The sequence below is a fragment of the Brachyhypopomus gauderio genome, chromosome 11 (assembly GCF_052324685.1).
Source record: "Brachyhypopomus gauderio isolate BG-103 chromosome 11, BGAUD_0.2, whole genome shotgun sequence".
NCBI lineage: Eukaryota > Metazoa > Chordata > Actinopteri > Gymnotiformes > Hypopomidae > Brachyhypopomus > Brachyhypopomus gauderio.
In genome coordinates, this window is record NC_135221.1 from 15,457,909 (window position 1) to 15,480,673 (window position 22,765).

General features: G+C 44.1%; 3 protein-coding genes across 5 annotated transcripts in view; all 3 read left to right on the forward strand.

The window, feature by feature from the left end:
* Positions 1–1,024: 1,024 nt before the first annotated feature.
* uba2 (ubiquitin-like modifier activating enzyme 2) lies at positions 1,025–8,049 on the forward strand. Of its 2 annotated transcripts, none has more exons than XM_077022277.1 (17): positions 1,025–1,265; positions 1,996–2,079; positions 2,171–2,241; positions 2,795–2,859; positions 2,947–3,047; positions 3,522–3,643; positions 3,906–3,973; positions 4,431–4,552; positions 4,818–4,917; positions 5,177–5,328; positions 5,475–5,568; positions 5,955–6,067; positions 6,479–6,634; positions 6,739–6,835; positions 7,075–7,180; positions 7,295–7,434; positions 7,687–8,049. In XM_077022277.1, exons 1-17 carry the CDS (start codon positions 1,125–1,127, stop codon positions 7,884–7,886), a joined length of 1,932 nt encoding a protein of 643 aa, XP_076878392.1. In that variant the 5' UTR covers positions 1,025–1,124; the 3' UTR covers positions 7,887–8,049. The 2 variants fall into 2 exon arrangements, with proteins under 2 accessions (XP_076878392.1, XP_076878393.1); XM_077022278.1 differs by lacking the exon at positions 1,025–1,265 and adding an exon at positions 1,443–1,508.
* A 1,016-nt stretch (positions 8,050–9,065) lies between these two features.
* On the forward strand, positions 9,066–18,010 carry ca5a (carbonic anhydrase Va). Of its 2 annotated transcripts, none has more exons than XM_077022279.1 (7): positions 9,066–9,593; positions 11,172–11,369; positions 11,621–11,739; positions 12,933–13,028; positions 13,239–13,301; positions 13,570–13,728; positions 14,885–18,010. In XM_077022279.1, exons 1-7 carry the CDS (start codon positions 9,452–9,454, stop codon positions 15,053–15,055), a joined length of 948 nt encoding a protein of 315 aa, XP_076878394.1. In that variant the 5' UTR covers positions 9,066–9,451; the 3' UTR covers positions 15,056–18,010. The 2 variants fall into 2 exon arrangements, with proteins under 2 accessions (XP_076878394.1, XP_076878395.1); XM_077022280.1 differs by lacking the exon at positions 9,066–9,593 and adding an exon at positions 10,702–11,007.
* A 3,704-nt stretch (positions 18,011–21,714) lies between these two features.
* slc7a5 (solute carrier family 7 member 5) overlaps positions 21,715–22,765 on the forward strand; it is a 19,642-nt gene continuing 18,591 nt past the window's right edge. Inside the window, exon 1 of the mRNA XM_077022281.1 lies at positions 21,715–22,509. Within this exon, the coding sequence (XP_076878396.1) occupies positions 21,930–22,509 (580 nt within the window). The 5' untranslated portion in view covers positions 21,715–21,929. The remainder of the gene's footprint in view (positions 22,510–22,765) is intronic.

Sequence of the window (22,765 nt, forward strand, 5' to 3'; positions counted from 1 at the left end):
AACACATGGCTATCTGTAAAAATTATGTTTACAATTACGGTAATTATTTTTTGGATTAGGCTACAATTTACAGTAATGTCCCTAATACAGTAAATCATACTTTACTGTATAACCTTTACTGCAAAACTGTTACATACTCCTTTTTTGTCTAATCTACATTCCATACAGTATGTTACAGTACAGTACATGTTGTGTAGACAGTATGTTGCCAAAAACATACACATTTAAAAAAAAACAGAATAAAAATATTACATGTAAAACTGTTACGTTTTTTTTACCGTGGTTGTGCAGTGATTGACCTTGTGTTCCTCCTGAATAGAGCATCTGGGCTAGTGTTTGAAAGAATGATTGGATATTGAACCAGGTTTGCTGTGTTTTAACAAAGTTGGTGTATAAAGAGAAAACTTTGTTTGCGTTGTGAAATTCAGAGTTGGTATTTAGTTAAAAAATATGCGCTTTTGAACAGGATGTAAATGTAAGGATATTAACTATTTGGCTATTTGTATGAGGTAAATGTGTTGCTGTGTTTAGAGTTTTGAAAATGTATTGGGAAATGCATGTTAGCAGTTATAAAAAACTGTAAATTAGATATTTTTTATTGTTTTTATTATACTTAGAGGCTTTCTTCGCTTGACGCATGCCAATGATTTGACCCTTCTCAAACATACTGACATCTTATCGCCCACAATCTGGGAAGTGTTTTTCGATAGATAGATAGATAGATAGATAGATAGATAGATAGATAGATAGATAGATAGATAGATAGATAGATAGATAGATAGATAGATAGATAGATAGATAGATAGATAGATAGATAGATAGATAGATAGATACAGATGCTGATACAGTTGTGAGAGACGAATGTATATTGTCATGAATGTACCAAACACAGTCCAATCAAAGACTCGATGTGCGACGCGATAAGAGGACTGTCCAGCAGCATATTGAAACACTTCATCCGCACCAGCGGGTGGCGATGATGAGTCGATCTGGACTATTGTGCTGGCGCTGCCTGGCTTGGAGAGGTTTCTTGGTTGACACTCCCCCTGTCGACGGCTGCAGGCGTCTGGATCTCTACCGGCCGCGAAATCAAACGTTGTCTGCGTCCAATCGCCAAACTAACCATGGTACAACTAGTGGGACCGCTGCGTAAAGAACTGGCCGATTCGCTTTCCTCCTGCCGGGTGTTGGTTGTGGGAGCAGGAGGCATTGGCTGTGAGCTGCTGAAGAATCTCGTCCTCACCGGCTTCAAAAATATTGAAGTGGTAAGGACAGAGAGGGGGGGGGTCTTTTACTCGGTTCTTTGTGCTTCTAATGTTAGGGCCTAGCTAACTTAATTCTGCTTAGTTTTACGAATATGACCAAGTCTTAACTGTTTTTTTTTTATTTGACATTCATTACATGTGGGGCCGCGCTGAGTTAATGTTGTCTGTAATTTAAACGAGGCGGTGTGAACGGTTGCTCTCCTGTCCTCGCGCCACGCTTTGTGCGGAGTAACAGTAACTAAGGTTAGCAGGCAGCTAACGCGTTAGCCAACACTCTCACACACTCGTGTATATCCTACAAACACAGCCTTTCGGGTGGGAATGGCTGGTTTGAACAGTTGCGTTGATGCCGCGTCCTTCGTCTTTACTGTGTTTGCGAGCGAACTGACGCGGTTTACCATTCCTAGTTTTGAACCACATCTCGGCTACGTTAGCGTTAGCCAGCCAGCTACCTAGTTAGCCACGCTAGCGAAGTATCTACATAGTATTTTTCTATTAAAGTAAATGTGGGTTGTAGTTATAGCTATTTATCCTGCTTAACGGTGTCTTGTCCGCTATATAGTGATTTGAACAAACCACGGCGCTTGTTTGTTTACATTTTAACTGCGAGCCGGTCGTTTTTGGGGGGAGACACATCGGCGGATGTGATGACGTCCTGCGCAGGTTTGTTCCGGTGAACCGGCGCTGTTACGTTCTGCCGATACAACGATATTTTCCTTTACCGATACAGATCGACCTGGACACGATCGATGTCAGCAATCTGAACAGACAGTTCCTTTTTCAGAAGAACCATGTGGGCAAGTCCAAAGCGCAGGTAAGGCTGCAGCTCCTGTCTGGTCCTCTACCCACTTCAGTTCTCCATTCCGCGTAGCAGCAACTCCTGACGATGTGTTCATCCGTTTCAGGTTGCCAAAGACAGCGTGCTGCGGTTCTGCCCCTCTGCCAGCATCACAGCCTACCACGACAGCATAATGAAGTGAGCCAACGCCATTAGCTGCTAGGTTCCTATCTTCTTCACTGCACGCATGCCTGTCTAGTGGGTGCAGTTTTAGTGTATTCTCTGGACACACCTATAGTGATGTTTTACGATTAATCACACCGACTGTGTCTGGAGATGTTCCCTTAAAAATATAAACTTAAAATGGCACAAGTAGCGATGTGGTTACTGAATAGTTTACCATGTTTGCCATTAGTTTTGTTATGGGTGTCTTGTGTAACTATGCAGGAGCAGTCATGGTCTGGTCGTAGGGAACTGGTCTTGTGACCGGAAGGTGATGGGTTCGATTCCCTGGCTTGAGGCAATGACTGAGGTGCCTTTAAGCAAGGCACCTAACCCCAACTGCTCCCCAGGCACCGGGCTAGGGCTGCCCACCGCTCTGGGCACGTGTGCACCACAGCCCCCTAGTATTCAATAGTGTGTGTGTGTTCTAACTGCACAGATGGGTAAAAGCGGAGGACAAATTTCGATTGCGGTGAAAAAATCACAATTGACAAATATGGCACATTTATATATTTCCTGTCCTTCATAGCCCAGATTACAGTGTGGAATTCTTCAGGACCTTCCAGTTGGTCATGAACGCCCTGGACAACAGAGGTTTGCATCTCTCGGCACCATTGCACAGTGTATGTGTGATGACTTGTTTTCTTATTAGCTGACCACTCATTTGCTCCCCCTCCCCAGCGGCGCGTAACCACGTGAACAGGATGTGTTTGGCGGCAGACATTCCTCTAATAGAGAGCGGTACAGCAGGCTACCTGGGTCAGGTGACCGTTATCAAGAAGGTGAGGCACCTTGGGTTACAGTTAGCTTATTGGTTAATAATAAACGGAGGAGTTGTGATTGGGGTTTTCTCGGCCAGTGCTATCTGGGGGTGTTTAGCAGGAGTCTCAAATGATAAGAGGGTTAAGCTCTAGGTTACAATTTCACAGTATTATTGAAAGTGTTGTATTTTACAGAGCTATGTACATACATTGCATTAAAAGGCATGTGTCGTCTTTTATTGAATTTATTGATTCAACGAAGCTGTAATATTGTATTTATTCATCTTTGATTTCTGGCCAGTTGTACATGCTCTTGGTGTTTGCTAATAATGCAAAATACTACAGTAGTAAAGATGAGTTGAAAATCGACATGTGTGGAACATTCGTGTTTGCTGTGTTGGGAAGTCTATTGAATCATGACAATACCCTCTACACTCCTATACGTTAACCAGATCTGCTGACATTAAGTGATTCCATGTATTTTGCCATTTATAGGGCATGACTGAATGCTATGAGTGTCAGCCCAAGCCCACCCAGAAGACCTTCCCTGGGTGCACCATTCGCAACACTCCCTCTGAACCTATTCACTGCATCGTGTGGGCCAAATACCTCTTCAAGTAGGTTCGCAGGCGTTGTAACTATATACAGCTATATGTGTTTCCTTCAGCACTGTGCTCTTCAGTTTTAGGCATAATGAATGTAAAGATAATGCCTTAAGTATTGTTCATAATGTAATTGAATGTGTTCAGTTGTTGGCACATAGAAAACTTTAGTGGCATAAATGAAATGGCCAAATATGTCTTTAGTCGGCGGATGTGCCAGGTTGCCTTATGCTAGATACATGCGTGCAATGTAAATGCTGTGGTGGTGTTTTTTCAGTCAGCTTTTCGGGGAGGAAGATGCAGATCAGGAGGTGTCGCCCGACACCGCTGACCCCGAGGCTGCCTGTGAGTCCCACCTTTCACCAAGTAGCACGCACGCCTGCTCGCTTTCAAACCCACATCCCATCTTTTTTTATTACCCGTCTCCCCCGCTGTACGCGCGCGTCTCCCCCGCTGTACGTGCGCGTCTCCCCCGCTGTACGTGCGCGTCTCCCCCGCTGTACGCGCGCGTCTCCCCCGCTGTACGCACCCGTCTCCCCCGCTGTACGCACCCGTCTCCCCCGCTGTACGCACCCGTCTCCCCCGCTGTACGCACGCGTCTCCCCCGCTGTACGCACCCGTCTCCCCCGCTGTACGCACCCGTCTCCCCCGCTGTAGGCACCATTTCATAAGAGTGTGGTTGAGCAGGTCCTGTGTGGTCTTCCTTTGGCAATGTTGTATATCTTTGCATGTTTGTGCGTTGTCCTATACCTCTGTGACCTGGTTAGATCAATTCTTGGTGATTATATTTGTGTGTGTTTAGGGAATCCTGAAGAAACCGCAGCACGAGCCTCAGCTTCAGATCAGGACGGTGACATCAAACGTGTTTCCACCAAAGACTGGGCTCGCTCCACAGGCTATGACCCTGTCAAACTCTTCAACAAGGTGAAAACCAAACACACTCAAACCAGCATGTCGCACTCAAATTAGCTTCCTGTCCCACACACCACTGTTTACCCCCTTCAACACTGTTTGCACCTTGTTTGTGTGCATTTGGTTTAATTTGTGCTATGCTGCCATCTGCTGCCATGGATGTATAGTACATAGTAGTAAAAAATTTCAATAAACATGTCTCTTCTTTGGTATGGTACTATAAGAAATTACTGTGATTTGATCAGTCTGAACACATTCTTTCTTTGTGACCCTGCAGCTTTTCAAGGATGACATCATGTACCTGTTGACCATGGATAAGCTGTGGAAGAAGAGGAAGGCTCCGGTGCCGCTGGACTGGGCCGAGGTTCAGCAGCTCGGTGAGGCTGACCTGCTTTAGCCCATACAGACATTAGCTCCCCAGCTACAAGTGCTACCCAGGAAACGTCTTAGTGCTGGTGTATTCCTGCATCCTGTTTTCCCTGCTCGCAATGCATAATCCGTGTCCCTTGACTGAAAATTTTCAGACTGGGATTAGGGTTCAAATCTGGGATTAGCAGTTTCATATGTAAGTCTGAGTAACGTGTGTGTGTGTGTGTACGTGTGTGTGTGTGTGTGTGTGCGCGTGCGCGTTTGCAGGTAGCCCTCAGGATGAGGTGGGCGGTTCTGGGCTGAAGGACCAGCAGGTGCTCGGTGTGGGGGGGTACTCACAGCTGTTCCGCCACAGTGTGGAGACCCTCCGCACCCAGATCACGGAGAAGGGAGACGGCGCCGAGCTCATATGGGACAAGGTGAGCCCACCCAGGTGGAGAGATGGGGTGTGGCCAGGCGGAGAGGAGGGGTGTGTTTAGTGTGGAAATGAGTGGACAGTGGTTTAACATGCACACACAAGCTGATGGTGAGAAAATGCTTTCATGTTTCTATTTGTGGTCTCCAGGACGACCCTCCAGCGATGGACTTTGTGACGGCGGCAGCTAACCTGCGCATGCACATCTTCAGTATGAACATGAAGAGTCGCTTTGACGTGAAGTGTGAGTGAGCGCAGAACCATAGTGACTTTACACACGCAGTGAACCGGAGTCACTTCACATGTGCACCAGGAGGGGAGCTCACAACAAGTCAAAAGTCATGATTTAAGGCCAAAGTCAAGACTGCTTAAGACTGCTTTAACATGCATTCTCTAAAAATACAATCCTATACTTGATGTGAAGTGGATTAAACAAGTAAAACTTCATTTATGTTGGAATTATTGGAAGATACTTAACTTGAAATGTTCTAAATGTTCTTGAATACTGGAGATTGACCAGTATTGAGAAGTACAGAGCAAAAAAAATTTAATTATTTGCATGTTCTTAAACCATTTACCTTAAACCATTTACACATTTTAACATGTTTGTGTGTGTGTGCATGCATGTAGCCATGGCAGGAAACATTATCCCTGCAATCGCCACCACTAACGCAGTCATCGCTGGCCTCATCGTCCTGGAGGCTCTGAAGATCCTGAACTCTGACTTCCCACAGTGTCGCACGGTGAGATGAGCAGGGGGGGGTGCCATGAGCAGGGGGGTGAGGTGAGGTGAGCAGGGGCGTGAGGTGAGCGGGGTTCTTCTAACAGAAGCACCCTGACTAAAATCTACTGTTTACCATACACATACTGTGTGTGTTTACCATTGATGGCAAAGTCAGAGGTAGTATTTGGCTGGCTTCCATCACCTTGACTGACACCTTGCATATAATCTAGTTCTGAGAGAGACCAAATGCTTGGCATATAGTTGGTTCCTTTTCCTATTTTTCCACATGATTTGAGACCCTTACCAAAACAAACACCATTTAATATATCCTATATTTGAACTATAATTTCAGTAGAACATGTGCTGATCATCTGGGCTGTATGTCAGACTAAATTTGTCTAAATTCTTGTCTATGAAATGGGTCTCTCAGATCTTCCTGAACAAGCAGCCGAACCCGCGTAAGAAACTCCTGGTTCCGTGTGCTCTAGACCGGCCCAACCCGAACTGCTATGTGTGCGCTAGCAAACCTGAAGTCACAGTCAAACTCAATGTGCACAAAACTGTCGTCCAGACTCTGCAGGACAAGGTATGCTGGGAGATGGTGCACAAGTACATGGCAAATGGCTGTTGGTTTTTGTGGCAAAAGTGAGCTGTGAATACCTCTCATTTTCTCTCTGTTTTGTTTGTCAGATACTGAAGGAGAAGTTTGGCATGGTGGCTCCGGATGTGCAGATAGAGGATGGCAAAGGGACGATCCTCATCTCATCAGAGGAGGGAGAAACAGAAGGTAGTACTGCAGCAAACCTATAGAGGGTGCACTGCTTCCTAAAGCAAGTTAATAAGCAAGCTTTATGACACAGGTTCCCAACTAGATTTTAGTTGTGGTGCTAAGATGATGTGTCTCTAGGCTCCAGTGTGTGTAATCTGAAGAGTCAGGTGTGTCCAGTTGTGTGATTAGGGTCCCAGCTCGTCACCACTGTTCCGCTCCATAATCAGTCGTGCTGACTTGGTTTCTCTGTTTTCTAGCAAACAACGGCAAATTTTTGTCAGACTTTGGGATACGGAATGGCAGCCGTCTTCAAGCTGATGACTTCCTTCAGGACTACACGCTTCTGGTCAATTTACTCCACTGGTAGGTGTGTGTGTGTGTGCGTGGTTTTGTGTGTCGGTAGTCCGTCATCTCTGAGCAGCTGTGTCCGTGTGGCGTGTTTGCTTTGCTGATTGTCGTGTTTGTTCTGTATTTCAGTGAGGAGATACCGAGAGACATGGAATTCGAGGTAGTGGGTGACGCTCCCGAGAAGGCTCCGCCCCCAAGTGTTCCAGATGAAGAGAAGAGCATCACCAACGGCAACAAAGACTCCGCCCAACCATCTACCTCATCTAAAGGTAATCGAGTTCTGCAACTTTAGCACATTTTGATTTGGTTTGTTGATTTGTTCTATACAGTTCAAGGAATGTTGTTTTAACTTTCTAGGTTTGAAATCAAGTGATGACTGAAAGGTTTAAGATTATTCAGTGGGATACTGGAATCAAACCCTAATTAGCTGTGCCAGTGTTGTAATGGGAGTGTTTAGATGCAACTGTTCATGTGCTTAGCACTTGTCATTTTTGATAAAGCATTGGTTATTGTGTGCTCAGCTGTAGCCGAGGATGACGACGTCCTCCTCGTGGACTCTGATGAAGAACCTTCCTCCAGCACAACGGACGTTTCCATGGAAACTGGCAACCTAAAGAGGAAGTTGCAGGATGCAGAGACGGGCGAGACAGCGTCCAAGCGCAAACGCCTCGACCAGCAGCCCGCTGCTGCCTCCGACGACGACGTCATCGCTCTAGACTAGCGTGTCCTCTGGACCTCCTTTTTTCCCCCAGAGAAACGTTTGTTGTATTTTCATACTGTTCACATTACCATGTGTAAATATATCTGTACAAAAACTGCTGAGAGCTTGTCATTCTTCTGTTTGTTCAGTTCTCAGAAATGTTTTATAAACTTTTTTGTTTTTATCTGTGTACGCGTCGTCATATTTTTTTGTGCGTTTTTGGGAGGTTGAAGATTGTCATGTATTTCACCTCATTTTACTGTCAATGCAGTGTTCCATATTTATTTTTTGTTTATTTTGGCGGATGTTTTTTGTTTTTTACTTCTATCTAATGAGGAATGCAGTCAGTTATTTCAAAGTAAACAGGTTATTCATTTATCTGTTCCAACTGTTCAGCAGGTTTTTACTCCCTCAACCTCAAGGTGGAAAAAAATCGTGTCCTTTTTTACATAAATATATATATATATAAATACACTTTAATGGCGGTAGTTTCTGCCCCCATGTCTCGTCTTTGTTTTATCCGCTCCAGCTCCCGTCCTGAAGGATTTCTGCACGGTGCCATTTGACCCACAACTATCTTTTACCACAGACCTGCTGGGGCAACACTTACGGTGCACCTGATCACATTCTTATTTTTCCTCTGGCCGACCGAAGTTCAACCGTGTGTTATATATTCGGTTTACGTTTTGAGGCAATCGCTCAGGACAAATGAGACGTCTTATCGCTTAACAAAAACAGCCTGTTTTCTCAACATGACTGCTAATGTTTACCTTAAAGGGGTCAAAGGTCAAAACAGCCGAGGTGCCGACGTCATATGTTTTTATTCACGTGGGCTGATGTGTTTAACTGCAGTATTATCACGTACACTTCATGAGGTCGTTTATTATGAAATAAGACATGGAGATTTTGAGATTTAACAGCTAGCCTTATAATTTTCTTATAGACAGAAAGCTGGTGTATTTTCTTTGTTCTTTATTATTAGTATTTAGATATATTTGTCATGTCTGTTCATTGCAGCATTACGTTGCGAACTGTGCAGCTACTTTAGTTTTTCACTATTATCATAAACCAGTGAATAAAATGGTGTAAACTGATGGCCACCGAGACGCCCCTCCGAGCAGGACGGTGATTGGGTTGCGCTTCACGACCCCCTCTCCGCCATTACAGAACCCCGGGCGGACCGAGCCTTCTGTTCGGCCAGCTGTGTGGATGCGGGTGGCGTACATCGACGCAGGTGTAGGCTTACAGTAAGCCGTCGGTGGCCTGCTTGGTTCAAAGTTGGTTTCTTAGTGTTGGTGGGCATCTAATATCTCGTAGAAACGTCCGTTGTTCACGTTGTTTGTGTGTTGATGCGTTAAGCCCGCCCCCTTTTCTCCGTCCACCAATCAGATGGCGGTGTCCGCTGTTACGTGGCCGCTCGGCAGCCGCTCCGCCTGCAGAGCGTCAACACGGTTTGGACGGACCGGGACGGGCATGGCAGCACCTCAGGTGTAGCTCGACGATATATCACATTGAACTGTCGATTTCAGTCGGATATTTTAAAGACGTTTCCCCTCGTAAAGACGTCCAGTGCAGCCGTGTGCGGAATGGTGACCCTAAGAGCCCTCCTGCCCCCACTGGGGCGCCAGCTGCAGCGACACCTCGCCGAACGGGTCCGGTGTGGCCGCTGGGTCCCGGCTCGCAGGTGCAACCTGTCTGCGTGCTCCAGCAAAAGCCTCCTCTCGCAAAGTAAGTTCGGGTGGTGAGGACGTGTGTGTGTGTTCGGACGACGGGACCAGGGTCTCGGTCTCGTGACGTTGTTTAATGTTGGGGTTCGGTGTTGTGGCTACTTCCGGGTCTGTTCCCGTCTAGCTGAGCTCGCCAGCACGTGTATCTGTGTAAACTGTTTTAAAAGACAACAATTAAATAAAACTGACACTCTAAACAAAACTTAACTAGCCATTTAGTTAAATATGTGGTTGGCGATATAGCTATGTTTTTTTTACAGATCTATCAGCACTTTGAATGTAGTAATCACACCTCCGTATTGCGTAAGATAATGAAGTATATCCTAAATGACGGCGTCATAGTGATCACTACATTTTAATATGAGCCGTGTTATATTAACATTAACCTGTAAATAGATCTGTACAGGGCGAATTGCTAGCTGTCTATAGGTCATAAATGTTTTATGCGTTTTTTTTGTAGATCTTCTGTGCTTATTGTTGTAGTTCTGTTGTGCTTGTATTTTGGAAAGTTGTCACGTTTAAGCGCGTTGTCTTGTTTGTGCTTACCACAGCATGGCCTGCACGGCCTAAGTTTAAACCTAACCCTAACCTTTGTGTTTGTGTCCAAGGCCTCTAACACCGATGGGGTTGGACCAAAGACGTCCTAAGGGCTTGCACGGTGCAGTGCTGTTGAAATGTCAACATTAGGACAGTAGGATCACAGTGTGCCAGCAGAGTGATTAGTGATATTACAAAATCTACTTCATTGTACTTGATGGATATGGGCAAACTAATGCAGTGTTTAATAGTAACTCTAACCCCAACATCACCTGTGCATCACATCACGGGAAAGCACTAGAGATTAGTTCAATTCATTAAATGATCATTGATATGCACGAAGTATAAATCACTTTTTTTCTCTTTCATAAATATCAAAAGATTAACACTTTAGTGGTTTCATGACCACACCAAAAGAGGGACAATTCCTTTGTTTTTTTTTTTTAAGAAATGTGTGGCTCTGTTTATATCCGAGTGTACTCAATCACTCTCTCTCGGCTCCCAAATGTTGAACCATTTATTCGGTTACATTCCTCTAAATACTCCAAACGATACTGTCTTTAAAACGACGTGTTTACGATGTTCTTTATGAGGGTCTGTTGTTACAAAGAAAATGTTTATTTTCGTTGTTAACCCAGCGGATCGGATCCTTCAGGGATGGTTTCTTTCCCAGCACACCCCACCCAAACATCGGTTCTGGGTCTTGCAGCGACACATTTCATACGTTTCCACTCATTTTCTCCAGTATCAGGTTTCTCGGAAGTGCGTCGAGATCCTTGTTTTCATTTCGCCCTTTGTGTTCGTTTGATTTTCGACGATTCTCTAAATTACAGTCATGTGTAACGAATCTCGCGAAGCGGCAGAATCGATTAAGAAAAGTGGGTCGATGGTTTTCACGATTCTTCTTTTCCACCCACAAATACAGTTCTGTAAACGTGTATTTCCACACTTGGATACTTTCCAGACTTTGGCGCTGGGGCTTTCTTCTACGTGTCGGTACGTTGGCTGTCCGTTGAAACTGCACTTTGCCTGCTCGTTTCAGGTCACCCCATGTGGCAGGAGCCCCTCGCCATCCCGGGAGGAGACCGCCAGTCGCCCATCGACATCGCGCTGCCCTCCAGCGTCTTTGACCCGCGGCTCAAGCCCCTGGTGACCCGCTACGACCCCAGGACGTGCCAGCAGATCTGGAACAACGGCTACTCGTTCCTCGTGGAGTACGACGACACAACGGACAAGTCCAGTAAGAGATTTTATTTTTTTGTTGTTATTTTTTACAAAGATTTAACCTAAAAATCAGGAGTTGTTAAATACTTTTAGGCTCAGTTTTGTGGCTTGTTAAAACACAAAAATACAAAGCATTTACTTTTTCTCTAGTCTACCTTAGATCACCATACACTGACATTTTGGTGTGTGTGTGTGTGTGTGTGTGTGTGTGTGTGTGTGTGTGTGTGTGTGTGTGTGTGTGTGTGTGTGTGTGTGTGTGTGTGTCAGCGCTGAGTGGTGGGCCACTGGAGGATCGGTTCAGGCTGTGTCAGTTCCATTTCCACTGGGGTGAGAATAATTCCTGGGGCTCCGAACACACAGTGGACCAACTCCTCTACCCTGCTGAGGTGTGTGTGTTTTAAATTCATTTTCAGAAGAAAAATATGATGAGCACAAAAAAAGTGGCTAACCTGTTGCGACCAGCATGAAAATATTGACTGATGTTAAGTTAAACATCAATTAATTAATTATCTATGTTCTTAAAAGATTAATGTTTTACTTTTAAAACTAAAAGGAAAAACATAGGGTACTTAGGTTAGTTAGAAGTAGCCTTATAATTGAGCTTGCTTACCTATTTGCAGTTTCATGTAGAATTTTATTGAAATCACAGACAATAGTCATATATCATAAAGCAACATGACCAAATGGAGGAATAAACAGTTACAGGGAAAGAGGAAAACATAACACACTGGAGGAGTTACTGCCTCTCCTGCCTTTAGCATGGACTCAGGTAGAGGGAAATGGGTTCTGCTAGGGGTGTCTTGTTTTCAGATTTACAGATTTGATATTCACCATATTCTGAATATTAGTGATAATATTTGGTTGATATTATTAACTATTTATTATGTTGGCTAATATCATCGTAGAACTGATTTATATTATTAACTAATGTTAATATTATCAAATATTCTGGAAAGATGCGTATATTATCAAATATTCTGATGAGGCACTGCCCCTCCTGTTACCTCTATCTATGTAAAACAAATGAAAAATTTTGATCTTGTTAATATTGTAAATAGTCCAGCACCAATAATTTAAGGCCCATGTTTGTGGGGGAAACGTACCAGACATCACTGGGTTTTCATATATACAGTTGTGAGGAAAGAGTTGTGTTGTCTGAAATATCACAAGAAAGAACAAAACAGTGACAGTGTTACCCCACTGCTAAAGGCCCCCAACCTGGGTGAACAACTAATACTGGCAAATTTACATGAACATGAACTTGGAAATACTACTGGAAAACACAGAGATGAGTAGTGAGTCTTTAATTCTAGATCTTGTGAGGATAATAAATACTTATGTACACACACACACACACACACACAACAAATATCAGTTACTTTAGGTAAGCTACACAAAACACGGACGTTTTAGAAGGCTAAAGGAGCTTGAGCTCATAAGCAGCTCTGTTTAAATACTGTTCAGCTCCATGATCCAGGTATGTATGTATACACACACACACACACATCCTGGTATTGCAGCAGAACGCACACACGTGTGCAGGGTGTCCTGACTTGCCCCCTCCTGTGCCTGTCTGCAGCTCCACCTGGTGCACTGGAACTCTGATAAGTACTCCCTGTTTGAGGAGGCAGTGGTGGAGGACAACGGCCTGGCCGTTATTGGAGTGTTCATGAAGGTCAGCAACATTTCCCTGTTTCATACTCTTGTTTTAGCGCTGCCACACCCCATTGCCTTAATTAATGCAGTAATTTCCATATTTTTGTATATATTTACATAGATTTAATTTGTCATTGTTACCTATTTCTCATTGTCTTGTTCAGTAATAATCATATCCAGTAAAGTCCTTGATGTTCACGGGCTGAATATGTGTTTTGTGCCTGGTCAGGTTGGGAAGAGACATCAGGGCCTGCAGAAGCTGGTGGATGCATTACCTGCTGTTAGACACAAGGTACGTCGCCCCTGTGCTACACCTGCTGTCTCCGTGCTGGACAGAAGCTCCGACTCTGAGATCTAGTTCCACTTGGCCGCAGAGGAGTGAAGAGTCCTGTACTGACTGCTGAACTGAATGAAATCAGTGCAGAAACATTGCAAATACGACTTTAGACGGGGGGGGGGGGTGCCACCCGCACGCCACCTCTCCGTCTACCTGACTATCTCTCCCTCATTCTCTGTCTCCCTCTCTCCTTTTATCCCTCTTACCTATTTCCTTCTTTTAGGACAGTGTGGTGGAGTTCACCAGATTCAACCCTGCCTGCCTCCTGCCTGAGAACACGGACGATTACTGGACGTACTCGGGCTCTCTGACCACGCCCCCTCTGACCGAGGCTGTCACCTGGATTATCATGAAGCAACCAATTGAAGTCAGCCATGATCAGGTAGGACCGGACTGGGGAGGAGCTACGTGTGTCCTGTGAACAGCATTCCAGATTCTAGAAAATGGCCAGTTTATCTCACCATAATTTCTCTCATTTTAATGATGGTTAGATATGTTCCAGTCAGGTCTCTCAGGTCTTCAAACAGTAATCTACTGGTGATTCCTAAAAGCCGATTAAAGATTGGCGAGGGTGCTTTTAGCCACTATGGCCCAAAGCTCTGGAATTCTCTTCCTGAAGAGCTCAGAGGCATTTCATCCCTGCATAGTTTTAAGAGCAGTCTCAAAACATTCCTGTTTAGATCCGCTTTTAGTTAAAACTATTAAGATAGAGTTTCTTATCTTATTTACTTTACTTTTTATTATCTTACTTACTTCACTTTTTACTTTTTATGTTATTTTAATATTTTTATCTTTAATTTCTTTTAAAATTTTCTTCTGTCTTTTTGTCTTTGTCTTATCTCCTTTTAATGTTTCTTTTATTTATACTGTAAAGCACTTTGAGTTACATGTATGTATGAAAGGTGCTATACAAATAAAGATTATTATAATGTTAAATAAGAAACTTAACCTTGCATTTTAAGATACTGAAAGGCGCTCAATTCTAAATAATTTTACAGGTTTTTTCTGTGTCCGTGGAGCTAGCTATATTTATATAGCTTTTTTTTTTTATAGATTTATATTTATATAGTTTCGTATTCATTCTGATAGAAAACATCACAACTAAACACAGAAGGATTCGTTATGTAGGTTCTCTGGTCATGTATCCAACTGCCACCAGGGCTGGAGAACAGTAAACACCAGACAGAGCTTTGGACCTCCTGCTCTGTAGCTATAAACTTTTTTTTTTAAAGTACCAAACTCAGAAAAAATATCGCGCAGAACACCCACATGTTTGTAAATGATGGGGTCCGGTTTCACTCCAGTTACTGCAGTTATTGTCCAGTTACTGGGTGTAAAATTACTAGGTGTGGTGTTGTCGTGTCCTGGTAAGATTGGTCCCTCAAGATCCCATTGTAAAAATTTGTCACTTTTGTCACCACATTTGTTGGTTTCCATAGATCTCTATAATTAAATAACCCAGTTTCTCTGTGCCTCTCTCTCTCTCTCTCTCTCTCTCTCTCTCTCTCTCTCTCACACACACACACACACACACACAGCTGGCAGTGTTTCGGAGCTTGCTGTTCACCTCAGCTGAAGAGGAAGTCCAGAAGAGCATGGTGAACAACTTCCGGGTGCAGCAGCCCCTGAGGGGTCGTACGGTCCGTTCCTCTTTCTCGCCCTTCCTGCAGGGCAGCCCGTCAGGCGAGGGCCCACACACGGCCCAGTGACCTGACCCTCCAGCCACTGTTTGCCTTTGGAAATAGTGTTTGTCATCTTAGTCTTGATGTGGATTATCAGAGGCCTGGCAGAATGTTGCATAGCCCCCATCCCAGCTTCTGCGGCCTACGTGTGCAGGATGGGTTTGGATCTAAAGGAACATGACAGCAAAGTTTAGCTATGGAAATAACCTAGTCATGCTGTGTGCCAATTTGTATCAGCCCAAATGGTTCTTTTTTTTTAAATTATTTCTTTTAAGATCTGCACATATCAAGGCCTTTTGGAAGGGTTGTTTAGGGCCTGTCGGTTTTTGTTTAGGAAATCATAAGCAATGTGCATGGCAGTAGATGGTAATGTGGACAAATGGCCCCCTCTTGTGGTCAAAGAGGAAATCTCCACATAACAGATTACACAATTTACTTAGTGTTTACATCCAGAGAATTAACTTTTAATCTTCAAACTACACAACAAATTTTAATGAGTTATGTTTAGTAGTTATGATTCGTTTGATCTCTTAAGGATATAAGGATATTTAATACATTATATCAGATGTTTGTAAACAAATAAAGTTTTAAGTATCAGAGTTTTAATAGATTGTACAAATGAAGCAGATTTAATATTTGAATCACCAGATCGAAGTTATCGTGTTTAGGTTTCACACGCTTTTTTTTTTTTTAAGCGTTAGTATTTCTCAGCTAATGAATATTCATGCTTATGCTGATTATTCATAACAAATGTTGATTACTCTGTCACGGGACTAGCAGAGTTTTAGAAAATGTCCAGTTGCAAGAGCATCCGTTCATGTCACGCTATTTACAAACAAACTCCCCAGAAACACAGGGACAGCCCTTGAATGAACTGGAAACATCTAACTGCTAATCGTCTAAATGTAGTCAACTGTGAGTATGGCCGCAGAATACATGCCTGACGCAATCTGAGTCCAGTGTTTCTCTAATAGAAATATATTCACACAAAACATTTTTAAGAACATTCCAAGAAGGAATTTAAACTCCTTATTAATGGACTCTGTTCATGCGGTTCAGTATTTCGTCTGTTCCCGTCTTGTACTTTATAAATATTTTGTACGTGGATTATATCCTTACCCGTATTAGGAAATTACCGTGTTTGATTGCTGTGAGCAGCTAACTGGCTACAGACACGATTGTAACGCACATTAAACTGATTTACGCTGTTACTGTTTAGGAATGGAGGATGTTCCGCACAGTAGAATTCATTCTGTTAGCGGCGGTTTGAATGCCGACTACCACGGTGCCTTGGGCGTGTGATGCTCTTCTTCTGTCAACTCTCAGTAAATTGTTTTGGTATCAGTTTTGTTTGTTTATTTGTTGTGTTGACGAGGCCAGCTACTTTGCTCCAGGAGCTCTGCAGGAGGGGACGCCTGTATCTGTACACCACTAGAGGGCGCTGAGGCCCAGGAGACATGTTGCGGTGCCCAAAACAATGGACCACAGTTGAGACTTCTGTTCATATTATATATAACTCTAACATCAAAAGCAGATTATAGATCATAGTTGAGGGTTGTTGACGCTGTTTTTAGAAACTGCCATGTTAGTGTGTGTATGTATGAGGGAGAGAATCAGATGAGCTACCAAGGAAGTGTGAGAATTGTGGGAAATGCGGTGTATTTTGAGGAAAGCAGGTAGTTCTCATCTGAAACACATTTGTCTCAGAGAAAAGTTGGGGATGTGAAGTTGGTGTATACTGGGGTCTAGCTGTTAGTAGAGGCCAGTGTCTTGAACAAAGAAACTCCCTCTTGACTACAAACGTTGATTTCTGGTCAGTTTTTATGACCAGCAGCATCAAGACCAGACCTCAGTCCCTGCTCCTAGACCAGTTCTGTTGCTCAGAGTCGTCATTGTTGTCTTTTCAGAAGCGTACGCGGCACTGTGCCTCTTTGAGGTTGCTTGAACAGAATGCGGGCACAAACGTAGCCCCTCATACAGGCCCCCGATGTGAAAGGGCCACCTGTCCTCACCAGAGCTACCCCTCAGATTAAACTATGCTAACCAGACCCGAAAGCTGGATTTACCCTCTCCAAACACATGGTGCTGGCTGAGGGAGAGACCCCGCCTTTTCCACCACCCTGAGGGCTGCTGCAGCCAATCAGAAGAGCAGAAAGACCCCGCCCAGCCACCCTGGGGGTAGTGTTTCCTTAAAGCAGAGATCTTAACAGATCTTACTGTATAAATCTTTGTTGATTTGGGTTTTTGTGTGTGCTTCATGACTGTGATGGACTGCGCTGATAGAAATTCCTCCCCAGTGTATTGTCCTTGTTTGAGGTTTTGCAGTTTTAACTATTTGGTGTATTTTTCTTTCCCCTTTCCTGTTATTATTACAGATCTTTTTTCTTTTTTTTTTAATGAATGTTAACAATGACATGGAACACTGTTACTTTTTAATGTTTTCATTGGTCATTTTCACATCCATACTCTAAAACCTCTTCCAGTACAACTTAAATAAAAAATACACAGCGAATTATGCACAACACTACTTGAATGACTTGTGATTCTGGTATTTGGTATGAAGTTTGTACATTATTAACCAGTATAATGAATGTAGTGAAGATAAACTATAAAACGTGAATTGTTTGTCCTGTGCGACGTCCACTGTCTTGTCCCCTGTGGTTCTGAGTTGGACAAGGGGGCAGAGCCTGAGTGTTCCCAAGGGTTCCGGATGGTTCCGGCGGATTCTGGAGGCCCTTTCCCAGCATGCTCTGTTGTAGCAGGTGCCGGTCAAGACCGGTCCAGCTGTAGTGGACATTTCACATGCTGTGTTTGATGGCCGAGTCGTAGGAGATGGCCCTTTGCAACCCAGCTAAGAACATGCACAAAAACACACCCCAGACATCCATGTTACAACTGTTCATTCATGCAGGTCGAAACCCTTGTGTAGCGAACCTTCTTTGATGTAAAGGATGAAATGAAATAAAAATATAAACAACCAGACTTCAGTTTCCATGTCCTGCGTTTCTGATATCTGTAAGCACGAGAGAAATCGCTCATTCTAAGATTACATTTTTTTCCCAAATGTTTTTGTAAATGGTGAAGAGGGGGTGAAGGACAAGAGCCAGAATGTCATGCAGAGCTGTTTACATCTGTACCCCCAAAATAATCCTAATAGTTATTAACTTAATTATAACTAAAACCTTAAGAAGTGCTTTGTTTGCTTTTCATCAGGTGAGGCAGGTTGTAAACAGGTGTGCTCTCCCTCACTGGAGAGCACACCGGGGCAGGCAGCTGACACTGGCTACCTTCAATGAGACACAGGTGCAGTTTTAATTACCTGCTTGTTCACCTGGGCTGTCTGGTGACGACACATGGCCACGCCATGTGCTCAAAGGGATTAATTAAACTGAGATCACATAAACTTAAGAGGTTTACCTTGATCTAGTAGTTTACGTGTAAATAAATAACATTTAAACAAATAAAACATTAAATGTTTCTCAGTAAGTTACAGAAATTGACAAAACAGAACATTGCCTTACACCAGTAAAATTTTAATATTCACTTTTGCCATAATTGTTATAAATTGGATTTTTTTCCTGTTATCCATAGTTCAAATCAAGAATATGGGCTGCACTGACTATTCCTATTACACAAACTATTTGTTCAGATACAAATTTCAGCAAGTCATGTTTAAACCAGAATTTTGCTAAAATAACCAGACACAATAGTCCATTTCTAGGGATTCGACATATCAAAGGGGTCCTGAGCTTCTGCTTACGAGGGACTCGCACAATGAATCTGGACATGCTTTGTTCTTCCACAGTAGAGGAATGAAAGGGCCACTAAAACAGGCCAGCAGAACAGACGCAGGAGGCCCAGAGGGGATGAAGGGGGGGGGGGGGGGGGTCAGGGGCGTGGCCCCTGGAGTTTTGTCTCAACCTGGTTCAAAAACAGTTAGTTGCATGTTTGTTGTTTCTGTCTTGGGAGGTTATGAAAATGGAATGAAATGGAGGTTTTTTCTTAATCATCCAGAGCGCCGGTTTCCCATCATTGTGTGTGAGCGTTTGGGAATGTGTTCTTTCAACCCACAGAAGAACGAAAACACTTTGAAAAAACAACAATGAAATGTACTTTCCTAGATCCAGGTGAACATCACTCTGTCACAAAGCCTTCCTAGATCCAAGTGCTATTGTAGAACATGTTGAATCCGATTTTTTTTCTTTGACCATATTTCTATGTTTGTACAACAAATGAAAGTAAGACATGAAATGCAATATAATAAAAAAAAACATTAAGGATTAGTGTTCAATTCGAGCACGTACAACCGCAGAGATCTTAAAACTTTGTGTAAGATCCAGGTGCAGTGGTGGGACTGTGAAGATGAGGACTGGGGACTGCAAAAGGGACAGGGACTGCCTTAAAGGAACACAGACTTTGGTCTCCAGTGATCCTCATTGGCTGGATATATGTGTGCAGATCACGTCTCTGAACATCAGGCTTCCTCAAACGAGTCCAGATCACATGCATGAAGATTCCTCACCTCACCTTACTCTCCCGTTTTCCAGAGTGGACTCTCTTTAAATTCTTTTTTTAATCTTTTTTTTTTTTGGTTATTTTTAAATGAAAAGAAAAGCTGCTTCCTCTATAAACAGGATCCAGAGGCCTGAAGACACAAGGTCTTCGTGCAGGAGTTCTTCCTCCGCTTGTTCAGACACAGTGGAGAGTCTTTGATTTCGTTTTGTGCTGCCGCTGTTTGCTCAAGACTGGCCGACTCCTGCAGTCGGTCCTGCTTCAGCAGGTGCGTGCGTGAGCTGACCACCGGGCTCATAAGTGTCCAGCTGATCTGACCTAAAGTCCACTGAGGTTTCACCCCTTCTATAAGACATGGAAGATTATGTCAGAATTACAGATTGACATATGCTGACTACAGACTACATGGAAGGATTTTGTCTAAAATAAATCTGATACTTTAGAAATTATTTTTGCAAAATGCAAATGTGGCACCAACAATACAGTAAAGGTGGCCTGGGGTTAGGGTTAGGATTAGGGTTAGGTTTAGGGTTAGGGTTAGGTTGGCCTTGTAACTGGATACAAGAGTGAGAGTTCTGTGAAGTCTGCTCTGCAGGTGACAGCCAGGGACGTATCATTTTTTGGACCCACTAACCGGGTCCAACCCTCATCTGCAGGGGGGGTCCAGCGAGCAAACCCAGAACATGTTCCAACATGATGCCACATCTATGTGGAGTGTTAAAGAAATGAAAATACACCACAACCTGCAAAAAAGGAAATGAAAAAATGAAATGGAAATGAAAAAATATGGAAATTGTAAAACTGAAACTGATTCATACAAACCTGATATGTTTTATACATACAGCAGAACAAAAATGTCAGGGGGCCCTTCAGTAGTTATAGCCCTCTACCAGAATCCCTGGTCCCTTTACCTGAAAACAGGAAATGAGGGGAAAGGGACTGTATTCTTTTGTAACGGTCCAGACGTTCAAAGGCAAAAGAACACTGGATAATGGCGGTTCTCTGGTACTGGGAACATCAGTGCTGAACCATCAATTCTTCTCTTTGGTAGAGGAATGCAAAGATTAGATACAACTTATCTGCTATTAATGAGTGTGCATGTATGTATGAGTATTAATGGCACACCAAAACAAAGATCCATTGAGAAAGTAAACGAATAATAAAAAAAAATCCAACCACTCACCCACCAGTCCCCACACATGCACAAAAGGACTGCACTGAACCTCACCTTCCACCCCCCCCCCCCCCACACACGCACACAGAGAGAGAGAGAGAGAGAGAGAGAGAGAGAGAGAGAGAGAGAGAGAGAGAGAGAGAGAGAGAGAGAGAGCGCGTACAAAGACTGAAGTGTCTCCATCCTCACCAAAAATATTTGCTGCTCTCCTACAGGATCTGTTAAAACTACCTCAGAGCTGCTGTGTTCATGTATGCTCTATATGTCACAGTATGTAACTTATCCTCTGAATACTCATACAATTGTCTCTGGTCTGCTGTATTTATTGTATTGTTTTGGTACTGTTGTAGTGAAATTGTCCCTTGCTGCACATTTTGCACGTTGCACATTGTTACCCTGTTGCGCTTTATGTCGTCTATTGTATTGTTCATTCGTGTTGCACCACAGTTCCGGAGGAACGTAATTTCGTTACACTGTGTACCTGTACTCAGATGTAATGACAATAATAACCCTCTTGACTATTGACTTGACTCTTGAATAATACATTATAGTGAAAAAAAAAACATAATGGACGGGCACGTCTTTAGCCGTATTTTGAGAACTTGTAAAAGTGGTACAATTGCACTAAAAGGTGGCTAGCTAACCTACATCTTCTGTTTTCATAAACGATTATACGTGGTCTGCTCTCCTGAGTGGCCCGACACAGTCTGCACTTTTACATGAGTCAATCAGAAATAAGTAAAGAAACAGCTCTACACCGAACATTTTTGTGATTGGTTCAGAGAGAAAAACAGCCTTTGTTTGCCTTGTGCTTGAGGGTGCAGAGAGAAAGTACCCCACAACCCCAAGCCCTCGACCCCCTCTGAAGCCCCTTGAGTTTACACTGTCAAATAACCTGTGGCGCTTGTCGCTGGGATGTTAATAGGCCCAAGCCACCAGGTGGCGACAAACCGGACTGCAGTCAACGACGTACATCGAGTCGACGGACGACTCATCGTGTTTGGGCGGATTGAGTGTGACGCAAAGCAATAGAAAGGATGCTTTTGGGTTTTCCTACACAGACTGGCGCACTTACACTTCAGACCACGTTTACGGATCACGGAGGCACAGCGACAACAGACGGGCTGCAGGGGTGGTTCCGATCAGGACGGTGGCATCACTGATAGTGTAAAACAGACCACAGAGCGACCATTTCTGGCGTGTGTAGAGGAAACGATGTCAGGCGTGAAGAAGAGAAACTCCAATACGCCTGGAAACCGGCGTGAGGAGGACACCGAGGTGACCGAGAAGATGCTCTCCAGCGGCGGTGGGAACGGCAACCGGTCCGGTGACGGTGCACTGAGCAGTCCGAGCAAGGAGAGTACCGGCGGGACCGGGGAGGAGACGGTGGTGCTCCAGAGGACAATAACTCTAGTGAACGGCGTGGCCATCATCGTGGGCACCATCATCGGCTCCGGCATCTTCATCACGCCGACCGGCGTGGTGAAGGAAGCCGGTTCGGTGGGTCTGTCCCTGGTGGTGTGGGCCATCTGCGGCGTGTTCTCCACGGTGGGCGCGCTGTGCTATGCCGAACTGGGCACGACCATCACCAAGTCCGGAGGGGACTACGCGTACATCCTCGAGGTCTACGGGTCTTTACCAGCTTTCCTGAAACTGTGGATCGAGCTCCTCATCATCCGTCCGTCCTCCCAGTACATCGTGGCGTACGTCTTCGCCACGTACCTCCTCAAACCCATATTCCCTGTCTGCCCGGTTCCGGAGACAGGTGCCAAACTGGTGGCCTGTCTGTGCATACGTAAGTGGCTCTCTACCTGTGTGTGTGTGTGTGTGTGTGTGTGTGTGTGTGTGTGTGTGTGTGTGTGTGTGTGTGTGTGTGTGTGTGTGTGAGTGTTTCTGCACTAAAACGCAGGTGTAGTAATACAGGTGTCGGTACTGTGAGCTCTGTGGCGTGTCAAAACCCCCAAACGTCACTAAAGGGAAAAGCACGGAAGCATATTTTCTTTTTCTTTTTTTCTTTTTTGTTTTGTTAAAAAAACATGCAAAACAGTAAT